The sequence below is a fragment of the Vidua macroura genome, chromosome 12 (assembly GCF_024509145.1).
Source record: "Vidua macroura isolate BioBank_ID:100142 chromosome 12, ASM2450914v1, whole genome shotgun sequence".
In the NCBI taxonomy this organism is placed as follows: Eukaryota; Metazoa; Chordata; class Aves; order Passeriformes; family Viduidae; genus Vidua; species Vidua macroura.
In genome coordinates, this window is record NC_071582.1 from 6910760 (window position 1) to 6922844 (window position 12085).

The following is a 12085-nucleotide window of genomic DNA, read 5'->3' on the forward strand; positions in this document are numbered from 1 at the left end:
GTGTGAGGAGCAGGGTCTGGGAGATGTCAGAGAAGAACATGAGACACACACACAAACAGAACTTAGGAGAAGACTTCCTCTTTCCCTTCTCTAGGGACCAGAGGGAGTCTGTGCAGTCTGCCCCAAACCAGGGGCCAATGGCACTTGTTGGACAAGGGGCAAGACTGGAAGGAGGGACCTGCCCTGTAGGCTTTGGGTGGGAGGATATGTTTGTTTTCCATATTATATGAGTTTATTTTTGTCATTTCTAACTCAGGGGGTTTTGTCTCTCAAAACTTGGTTTGTAATGTAATAAGGTATAGTTTTAGAAATTCAAAAGCTTTTAGTATGCAATGTTTAAAGGAGGAGAGATAGGTAGTGTTAGTTCTGTTAATCTCCACAACCACAAGCCTCACTAATTTCCTCAGTAATGTGCAGCTGAAACTTTCTCACCTACCTGTTCAGATCCTCTACTCTGGACATTTCTGAATTTAATAATCTTCCTGATTGGTTCCCAGCTTACCTCTTGTTTCTGCAGTCTATTCCTGTGGTCCAAATTACATAATATTTTTTATTAGATTTGTTACATTTTTAAAATTTATTTTGCACTGCATTAAATTTTGTACCTATTTGTATTTCTTCTCTCAGAGTCTTTCATAAAACCCTTGGTTTTGCTCTCTCCTTTCTCTAAATGTCTTTGCTGCCTCCAGTTTCCTTAATTATGATTTTTCTTTGCTGATTCTCCCAAACTGATGAATTCTCCTCCTTTTTTTACAGGCAATGGGGAAAACAAAAGATTTGTCATTTGTATTTACTTGTGAAAGTGTAAATCAAATGGAAAGGGGCAAAGGGGGAAACCTTCCATCTTTCCAGTGGAGAGGGCAGCTGGAAACACTTATCCTGGTCATTGAGGGTGGCTAATTTTCAAAAACACTATTAATGGAGATGAAAAGGTGCTGAATATGTTCTTTAATTTGGTTGAATGTTTTTCTTGCATTTCAATGCTTGGAGGCTCCAGCAAATTTAGGGAAAGTGAGTCCAATCATAACTTCCTGTGTTGGTTCTCTGAAGTTTAGGGCTTTGGTGCTGAATTGGTGCTTCTGTTCAGGAGATGGGGAGAATTCCAGGGATATGAAAAGATTTGAAAATTAAATATTTATGTGTTAGGTATAGAAATATTAATTTTTGTAAGGTTTCAAGTCTGTTTTAGAAGTTCATTTGCTACAACATACCATGGAGTGTAACTCAAGAGCCACTGTGCAATCCAGTTTTAAATGCAACACATTGTGAGCCTGCTGTCTGAAGGCTCAATGTAATTTTTATGACAGAGTTTTTATACAAGATGATTGCATTTGGCTTAAAACTGAGGCCAGCGGGATTTCTGTTAGTCTGCTGATTTTCTGCTTTCTCTTACATACATCAAAGCCCTGTCACACAGCAGCCACTTACAGCACATGCACTGGGATTTTTGTTAGCTTCAGAATTTAAACATGAAAAAATCTTGAGCAGGGGAACTGCAGAAAATGCCCTGAGAAATGCTGTTTGTGTTCCAGTGCTACGGGTCTGGTACTCAGGGATCTGTACTCAATGAATCCAGGATGTTCCTGCAGGTCACATAGCCTGGGTTTGTAGCATTGCCAATACTAGAATAATAATGTTTAAAGCTACATTTCCTAGAATTGTACTTATTGTCACCTTCACTTTTTTTTAAATTTACTTTGTTTTTATGGTTGGGAAGAAGAATTTAAGAATGTGTATAAAGTGCCTCTTAAAACCAGAAGCAAAGAAAAGCAGTTCTTACTCCAAACACTGATTGGGTTTGGGAACGCGCTCATGGCTCTGTTTGGGTTGTGTAACTTGGTTGGGATGTGTGTAAAGTTAGAGCAGAGCCCTGACTGGATTACAGCCATTCACTCTACGCGGGCTTTTTAGGGAACAAATGCTGGCAATAGCTGAAGTTCTTGTTCCAGTATCTCTGATGACTTTCACTGAATTTACATTTTGTCCTATAGACTTTCTAATAGGCAATTACAGCATTACAGAACAATTCTGTATGGCTCACATGGTGGTTTATATTCTAGTCTCCTCAGGAGCTAGATAACATTCTTGCTCAATGATACCAATTCTCCTTTCAGAATTTTGTTAGTACTTCAAAACCCAAGGTAGTTTAGCTCAACCCTGTAGGTACCAGCTGTTTGTGCTGTTTTTTTTCCTTCTTTGGTTAGGTTTTTGTTCTTCACAGATATGACTGTAACAGTAAAAGGCTTTCTTCTATCTGTTTAAAACTGCTTTGTATTATATTTAGCTTATCTTCTTGGTGTAAGCAAGTAAGTTATCTTTAACTGCTACTCATGTAACATAGTTTCTCAAAGTACATAAAATGACAACCTTCTATGATGTAATAAATCATGTATTAGTCAGAATCAGGTTACTTTTGAATTGCCAGGAAAAGTGCTTGTGGAATGCTCTGGAAGTCTCATATAACTTGGAGGGTCTCTCTTGTTACTTAATATTTTTAATTTTCCAATTAGAAACAAGTACTTGGAGAATGGTAAACATCTCTGTATCTTAACTTAGGATTATTTTGAAAATAGCAGGCATACATCTCAACATTTTTTTCATGGGTTTTTTTTTTTTTTGAGAATAACAAGTCCTATTTCACTACCTGTACTAAACAGACTTTTGCTTCTCTGGATATTGGCCTGCATTCTGTGGTTGCTGGTCAGAGCAATAGACTGAAGTGGAAGTTGGAAGCAAGTCCTTTAGAGCATTCTGTGCTGACAGGTTCCATGAGCAGTTCCCACAGACATAGAACCACACTGTTTGAGTCTCTCGCTGCAGGTTTTGTTACAGAACACTGTCCTTTATTACCTGCTTTCTAAAAAGCTTTTAAAATCTAAGAGAGTGAGTTCTCTTTCATGTAGGAGATAAAGGGACCTAAAGTATTTTTGTTTGCATTCTAGCTGTTCTGCAAATGAAAGATAAGAAAGTTTCTCACTCTTTTGGGCTATGACTCTTGTCTTTCCATCATTGCTCCTAATTATTAATTATTATTAATACAACCATACAATTGCAAATTATTGCTCCCTCTCAGTGGGATTTAGAGCTCATCCTAAATTGCTGATTTTTGGAGCCATTTGATTCTAGTCTGAGTGAGGGAAGTCCTGGCCTTGATCACTCCTTTGATACAATGTCAAAATGTTGAGTTTATGGGTGAGAGGAGAGCAGTGGATGGTACCTTTTACTCAGTGGTAGCTGGCTTTGACACTTCTTCCCACAGTGTTGCTCTGTTGGGATACCATAGGCTGGGGAGTCCCAGGAGGGTGCTGGGGGTAGCTGCTCCCCAGACAGAGGTGAGCTGAGGGTTCCTTTGCTGTTTTGCAGGCAAGAACTGGGACCTGACAGCAGCTTTGAATGACTATGAGCAGCTGCGGCAGGTGCACACGGCCAACCTGCCCCAGGTGTTCAACGAGGGCAGGTTTTACAAGCAGCAGGAGCCAGAGCAGCCTCCCCAGGTGACCAAGGCTGAGAGGCCCTGCCTGCAAAGGCAGGATGACATCGCCCAAGGTAAGAGCTCCTCTGTGGGGTTTCAGGGGACAGGTGGGTCTCAAACCTGTCTGCTTGGGAGCTGTGCTTGGCTGCAGAGTGTGGGAGGCCATGTGCCAGCAGCGTGTGAGCTGTGTCATTGTCACAGGGCTCAGAGCTGCTGCTATACCCTATTTTTCATGTTTTGGTGGTTGTGAGCTCTGCCTCAGTTCTGCAAGTTGTTTTTTTAAATGGATGATTAAAGTAAAATATGTTGTCCCCAAGCAGTCCTGTGGTACTCATGAAAGGAGTTAATTAGAGGCTGTCACAGACCACTCTTGTCTATAGTTTTCTATGCTTATTGAAACAAGCAAACAAAAAGGTTTAAAATCTGTATTTCACTCTTTGCATTCTTACTCACAGTGTGTGGATAGCATGTAAGCAGACTATGAATAACTTTCAGCTTTGAAATGTCATTCTTTTATGGTTCCACAGAAACTGCCTCCTATCCCCTGCTGAACAGAAATTGAAACCTTAAGAAAAATTAGTCAACTACCTCTAACAGTTAATTTCCAGTACAAGGTGATAAGCATTAGAATTTGCTTTTTTGTTTGCAGACCTCTTATGGGTTTTATTTCAGATCTCTCTCTGACTGTTGGGTTGCAATTTTTTTCTATGAGTTTCTCAAGAAGCTGTAGCTTGTCCCAAAATAAATCTGCAGGTCTGACAGCTTGTCATGTAGGCAGGTAATAGCATAGCCTGGTGATGGCTTTCTGTGCAGACATTAAAAGGAACAGAAGGGCTTCCCTTCTCCTGCTGACTCTTCCCTCCTGTTAAACAGGAAATAACTTCAGTACTTAAGAGTTTCAGTAAAGCTTTTTAAAAATTGCTGACTTTCATCAGAAGAAAAGGAACTGTGGTACTTCTTAAGACTCTTTAAAGCACTGAATACAAATAAAGGGAGGAAGAGCAGCACAGTTGATAAAACCATGTGTCTTTAGCCTCTTTGTAATACAGTTTGCACTGAAATGTTCATCTGATGTTTAGTGGGTGCAGTAGGTAGTGTGAGGTACATCTGGCTTTGACCACCTGGACTGACAGGAATTTGGCTGCCAACTCAGTGTATAGCTGAGGATCTCCTGGTCAGAGAGCCACCTCTGACTGACAGGTGAACCTAGGGATGTTCAGGGAAGAGCAGAGAAGGGAAAGGAGCACCTTGGTTTGCACCAAGGAGTGGAGAATGCAGCCAGCAGGGGAGAGCTGGGCTGTGCTGGGAGGGGTGATGGAGTGACAGCAAGGGGACGTCACATAGAGGTGCTGCCCTGCACTTCAGTGCCCCTTCTCAGGGGATTTAGCTGAGATGTACAGGGAGAAGAAACAAATGCAAAATCAAACCTTCTACTCTCTCCCTCCATTTAGGTCAATTTAGGTAGTGCAATTTAAGTCTCAGAATTAGAAATACTTTGATCTATTAGAGAAATAAAAGTTCACAAACTGCAAGAAAGTTAATTTTTAATAACCATTAGTCAGTTTGAGATGTCCTAAAAACACTATTAGTGATAAATCATGTTAAAGTAAGCTTTAATTAGGAGTTCAAAACAATAACTGATTATCATCTGTCTGTAATTTTTTTTTCCAATGAATCCTTGAAAACTTAAAATACATCAAAGAAAAATTTTATAGGAATATTTATTTTTCATATTTTGTTACTTTTACTGCTGATCTTTTTTGCTAGAAGGAGAGTCAAGTTCCTTTGGCTTGCTCAAGGGAACTGTAGTAAGAACAAGCAATCTTTCACAGTAGGGAAATAACCTGAAAAAGGTAGCAAACAAGATGTGGAATAAATTCCTAGTGAAATGAATGTGCATTCACCAGCCTTGGCATTGCTGGCCTTTTAGGCAGTGGTACAGGCTGTAACTGCTCTTTGGTTTCTCGACAGAAAAGCGTCTTTCCAGGGGGATTTCCCATGCCAGCTCAGCCATAGTCTCCCTGGCTCGCTCACATGTAGCAAATGACTGCAGCAATGAGCAGTTCCCTTTGGAGATGCCCATCTACACATTCCAGCTGCCAGACCTGAGCGTGTACAGCGAGGACTTCAGGAGCTTCATCGAGCGGGACTTAATTGAGCAGGCCACCATGGTGGCATTGGAGCAAGCAGGTGGGTGACACCTCAGGTGTCTGTCAGCAGCTGGGTGACACCGTGGGTGTCAGTAGGTGGCCAATCCAGCATTTGGGTTGGCATTTCTAATCCTGCTTCATGGCCAGAGCTTGCACATCCTGCCTGGGAAATAAAAGCCAGAGAGTAAATGCAACTACTATGTTCTTTTCCAAATGACTCATATCCCAACCCTCTGTTTCTTTTAAAACATTATAGAAAAAAATGTCAAATTTAGTTAATAAAACAAAGAAATTGAGAGAGGAAGGAAGGGACTGGTGGGGAAGTCATGCAATAGACAAGGACATGAGTCTGGATGGTCAGAGGGAGTTGGTACTTCAAGTTCTTATGAGGAAATTACATTGCAGTGACTGTGAAAGGAAACATCTTAAGGTTCTGTTGCAGCTTGAGAATATAGTTTTTAGATATGTATTTATTTTTTTTATAGTGAGAAACTATGTAATTTTAAAGCAATACTTCAGTATTGCCACGGGGGAAAATAGTGTAGATATTTAAAATTAATGTTAATTGACATGTATTAGTAGTTTAAAGTTTTAAGCCAATTTTGAAGGATATGGAGAAATCTATTTAAAATTAATATTGGTGCCATATGAAACAGCAGGAATGCTAATGAACCATGAAATTAACACATCTCTATAGTGAAATGCTCAACCCTGGTGATAAAAAAGAGTTGTAAAATCAGATTTCATGGTTGCTTGTGGAATATGGAACAGAGAGTTGCCTTTTTTGTGTGTGGATTGCTCTACTGGCTTGTGTAACACTGGATTGATCTGAGATTCATTCTCCAGCCCTGGTGCCCTGTGTGAGCCCAAACTGATGAAGTGCAGCTCTGGTTTGAGGCAGGAGCTCTGCTAATCTGCTAATCTGGTGTCCCACTGAGTACTTATGAGGTGTTGTCTTTTTTGGCTTTGGTGATTGAAAAGCCAGACATACTTAGATAAAAGCCTCAAACAGTACATACTTAAGGAAAAAGAAACAAAACCTACAAACAACCAAAAGAACCCCAAGCAGTGTTCAGAAGGCCTTTTTCTGGGAGAAATAGCAGTGTAAAATAAGGTAGGAATTCTACCAGGCAACTATGAAGCATGAAAACTGCAAGTCACCTATGAAGAAAATATATCCAGTTTCTCTAAGAACTAGCTAAGCCAAGGAGGACAGGGGAAAAGTAGGATGACTCTTCCTCTGTCAGCTCTGCCAAACCCTCCAAATTCCTGAGGGATAGCAGAAGATACCTTGGTATGGTACCATTGTTGACCTACCTGCCTCAGTGCAATCACAGCCTTTAGAGTCTAGTATGAACTAGAGGATCACAGAGACTTTCTGACCTTACAATCAGAGAATATGTGAATTTAGAGCTGACATCCTCTAATCCATACAGAGCTGGCTGGCTTTGAACTTGAAATGGCTGCAGAAACGACCAAATTTGCTGCCTCTTAGCATTCCTCTCTCAAACCTCTCTGAAAATTAGAATAAATAATTTTTTCTTTTCTTCACATTAATTAGGGCAGTAACTTGACACACACTGGAAAAGTGCCTTCATCCCCAGAGTTTCTTGCACCCTGGAAAGGAGAGGGTTTGACCATTTGAAGTACTCAGGGTTTTGATCACAGGTGTGCTTGTAGCCTACATAGACTTAGTTTACTTTGTGAGCATTTCATTCAAATAACTTGGAACTTCCTAGGAAACACTTCTGTATTTCAAGTAAGTTAAACAGATCAAATGGTTTGCTTAAGAAAATCATGTAAGGCTTCATAGAAATGAACCTTTTGTCTTTGTTTTAGATGTAAAGATATTCAGTTTTCTGCCTATTTTATTTGTTGTACAAAATGAAGATAATGAATTAATAGGAAAGTCACATAGTATTAGACATTTTAATGTCTCCTACCAACAGTTTAACTATGGTTTGGTCAATGACATAAAAAAAACTAAAAGATGAGGTGCATTCCCTGCAAAGAGCCGAAAATCTATTTCAAACCAAATCCCATGAAGGACAGTAGCTTTTGTAGCTGAGGCTGGGGGTGTTGCTAAAGGAAGAGGGGAATGTGCTTGGGTATAATGCTGTGAATTTCAAGAGAAAAGAAATAGAAAAGAAGCTGATTAGGCAAAGGAGGAGGAAATTTTCTCGGAACTAACAGCTTACTACTCCCAAAACTTGGACTAGGAGAGCAAAATTGCCACTAACAGTGTCACATGTGGGTTCTGAAGTGACCATATGAGCTGGGTGTCTGTAAAACCTGTAAGGTTTTTATGGGTTTTTTAAATATGCTTAAACTCTTGCTAGCTTGACATCTATATGTGCCAGCATGTCCTGGTTACATCCTATCTGTGTGGAAACTCAGAACAAAAGTCCCAATTTACTGCAAAGTTCTGTGTGAGATGATAAAGGAAAGGCCCAGACAAAGGCGGTGTGATTTATTTATTCCCAACTGCTGCAGTGAATGGTTTACTCCTTAATATGATTGCTTTCCAAATATTCCTTTGAAAGAACAGAATGCATCACATTCATAAAAACTTTTTGAAGTTTTGTCCATCTTGTAAACTCAGCTGTTGATTATTGCCAGAATTGGAATGAGGTCAGCTCGTGAATAACAGGCAGACTGAACTCTGTGAGCTCTGGCAGGAATTGCTGTGGTTCTTCAACAGAGGCTGACTCGAGGTACTGATAATATGAAATGAAGTCTGTGTGAAAGCAATTTTATCATTCTAAATATGTTGTGCAGCAAGCTGATTTTCATTATAGACATGTGCTCCCCTCTGTGTTGTTAATGTGTGAGTTGAGACAAAGAGAGATGTTATGAAAACTTCTCTACTGAAGTACTGTGTTTTAAAAAACAGTACAGACAGAGGAATGGCTGTGTTTTTAACAGAAAGCAAAAACAATTCTATTGCAGTGGTGAAATATAATTCAATAAAAATGGTACAAGTATACTGTATGAAAGTCCAAGAACTGTTTTCCTATGCTTTTCTTTCTGTGCTCATGTTTATGTTTTCTAAGAAGCAACAGCCAAAGAAAACAGTAATATGCTGTTAGCCTGGGCTTTGTGTCCCCCCCAAACCAATCCACCAAAATTGTGGAGATGTTTGATCTCAGTTTTCATCTAAGCTTCGTTTTACTGTTTTTTTCCCTAAAGGGACCCACTATAACCACTAGATTTGAAAAATGAAAATGCATCACTTTTTTGTTATAATCCAATAATAAACCCATACCTGCTATTTTTTCAGTCAGCCATAAGCTTTGTGATGTTAACCAAGCCCCAAATGCTTTTTGCAGGATGCACTTGATGGAAGATCCTTTTATAGAAACGTCCTGTTACTCAAAAGATTCATAAACACCAGACTTTGGCATTTCTTACCAATAGATGTTAGTTAATCTGCAAAGCAACGCCACTCATTATTTCCTTAAGTCCTACCTAAGGCCTGTCTGTTTTTAGGTATTCTAACCAGGCTTTACACAGCACCTTGGTGTAACTTATTGCTGAATATAATCCCACCAAAACATTCTGCTAAAAACAGGTGGCACGTTGTTATTTCACAGATGCAGGAGTTGCTAAAAATGATCTTGTTCTTTCCAAAGGCTGTCTAATAGTGCTTTAAATTAAGCTTATTTATTGCATATTTTATTTAGAACTCAATAAGCCTAGTCTGAGGTGTAGTGCATTTACAAACCAGCTGCTCAAATAATTTGAGGATTACCAGATGTGCTTATTGATCTGCTATGCATCTTTACAGTGTGGTACTCTTAACACATTTGGACTAATTGCAATTAAATTTCATTGTTCTTAGTACCCAGAACAAATAACTGGGGTACATAATAAATATTATTACACTATTTTCCCCCTAATGTATATTACCTGTAGTTACAAATAAACTTCACTGTAATTTTGTAATGAAAACTTATTAATGGAGAGGTATTTATTTGTTGTTTGAACTTCCTCCTGTTTTGGGGTTTAACCTTAAGTGCAAGACTGCTTGTATAAATATATAGATGCTATTTCTTCCCAGCTTCCCAGTCAAGAAACTGGGGGAGAAAATGTCTGCCTATTGCATTATTCATTTAATTATTCACTTGTGCATTATCCACAGACCTGCCAAGACCTGGGAAATGTACTCGCTCTATTCATCCCTGTTAATCATCTGCTCTTCCTCATCCCCAGAGATGCTACACAATTACCCCCATTTGCTTTCTTTCTATTAGAAGTGCTCCCATGACCTTTTAACCTAGACTTAACACTCGAGTTTGCTACCACATGGCAACCTGTGTGCCAGGAATGACCTGCTTTTAGTGTGGGCTTGGGCAGTGATAGTCTTCATGACTTATTTCTTCACCGAGTATCTGTTCTTTTGCCAGGCTTTTCCAGAACCCATCTCTGGTTTATAATCTGTAAAACATGCTTCACATAGCAATGATGGATAAGTGATTCTTTAAGTATTCCCTAAAGAGAAAGGCTACATTCAATACTATACCTCAGGCTATGCTTTGGTGTAATTTTAATTCTCTGGCAGTGTAGCTGTTGGTTTTAGTAGATCTAATAATGATTTACACTATGGGAAATGAGAGGAGAATCAGCTGTTGAAACAATCCATCTGATTGAAATAATTTACTTAATAAACTTACCTTTATAGTAACATATCTTGATTACAACATACAAAAGAAAAGATTTGTTCTTTTGACAAAAGAAAAATCCCTTTATTACCCTAATGTAATCTGTCATGTGCGTGTGGGAGGCCAATGTCAATTATGTTTGGGAACTGACAGCAAGGCTCAGAATGGTATTAAGGCAATAAACTCCTTGGAAATCCATCACTGGATGCAGCATATGAGACTGGAAGATGCAAATTAATTAAAGGTGTTTTTTTCTTTTCTAGATCCGTGTAGAGAATAGTTTATCTGCCTCATTTCTAATCTTCTCCGTTTTAACTTCTAACATTACATTTAAGCTTATTTGGTAAAGAGAATGTCCATGGTTACCCCTCCTGCTCTGTGCTGACCTGCACAGAGCACTGCTCCTGTTCCAGGTTCCTCTCCCCCTGTAACCAGTGTTTCCTTTCCAGGACGCCTCAACTGGTGGTCCACGGTGTGCACTAGCTGCAAGCGCCTGCTGCCCCTGGCCACAACGGGTGATGGAAACTGCCTCCTGCATGCTGCCTCTCTAGGTAAGGGGCAGTCTGGGCAGGAAACCTTCTGCCAGAAATATTCACTGCTCTCCTCTAGCCCCAGCCACAGCTCAGAAACACATGAGATACAAAGATTTGCATTAAAAGTCTGATTCTGGAGCAATATGTCCTTCACATTTCACTGTAGTGTCCAGCATACCTAAAGCAGGAAAGGAAAATTTTCTCAGGATATAAAAGTATAACTGGAACAGTATCCAAAACCATGTATCACAAACACCAGTGATCTGTATTTTCCTTATATTTTTTGTGTTCCTGGCCTAACAGGTCTGGAACAGGCAAATTCCAGATGCTTCTGTAGGATTGCCTTCATAATGTGCAAGGAAATTAATTCGTTCTCTTGATTTTCTTCAAACAGTTCTCCACTGTTTCAAGAATGCAGTGTCAATCTCTGTTAGTTCCTTATAGGGTTTAAGTATATGTGAAATAGCATTTGGGGTGAATTAAAATAATTTCCAAATGATAAATTAATTGTTTATACAAGATTTTTTAAGCCTTTCTGAAAATCAATAGAAAGCTGAGAAGCTGAAGGTCTTTGTGCTTTCTACATCCTAACCTGTTATGAAGAAAGTTAGACTTTTTGCAGCTACTAAAATCTTCCACCAAAAGTATTCCAAAGAGTGACTGTTTAAAAACACTGGGACATTTGTTATTTTGAATAGACTCCTGTTGTTGAAAGATGCAGTAAAAAAAGAGTTGTCGCTGTTTCCAAGGATCATTTTATCTTTATCTACTTAATTTTGTATGTTAATTACTGCAAATGTTTGGAGTATTTTGACCTGAACCCAGCAGCTGACAATGTAGTGACTGAAACATGGCTGTCTGTAAGCACAGGACTGGGGACAGCTCTGCTTTCTTTTGGTGTAGGTTATTATTCCCAACCACATAAAAATGTTTCATTATCTTAAAATGGAAGCCTGTGGTATTTTTAGACTTTCTATCATCTTTAATGCTTTTCTCTTAATTTTGAAGCCAAAGGAAATTTCCTGCTGTGTAAGAGCCGGAGCCTTTGGGGGCCGGCACCGTCTGTGATTCCAAGGGGTGCCTGCAGTGCTCATTAACATCCTTGTGCCTGCTGGCAACTGCAGCTAAAACCAGCCTGTGCACTGAATATTCCATGGCTTGCAACAAAGCTGGAGTTGCCTGCAAGCAAACACTGAACCAGCTCATATCCTTGGCTGTTCTTAATCAAAGTTTAAAATGTGTTAGAACTCTTGTTTCTCATTAGCTTAT

The 12085-nt window shown here is 39.4% G+C and overlaps 1 protein-coding gene across 4 annotated transcripts in view; it reads left to right on the forward strand.

Annotated features, from left to right (window-relative positions):
* The window catches only part of OTUD7A (OTU deubiquitinase 7A), a 42670-nt gene that overhangs the window by 14313 nt on the left and 16272 nt on the right, over window positions 1-12085 (forward strand). For all 4 annotated transcript variants that reach the window (XM_053988280.1, XM_053988279.1, XM_053988282.1 and 1 more), the window contains exons 4-6: window positions 3364-3546; window positions 5444-5662; window positions 10733-10834. In XM_053988280.1, coding sequence (XP_053844255.1) covers window positions 3364-3546; window positions 5444-5662; window positions 10733-10834 — 504 coding nt within the window. The remainder of the gene's footprint in view (window positions 1-3363; window positions 3547-5443; window positions 5663-10732; window positions 10835-12085) is intronic.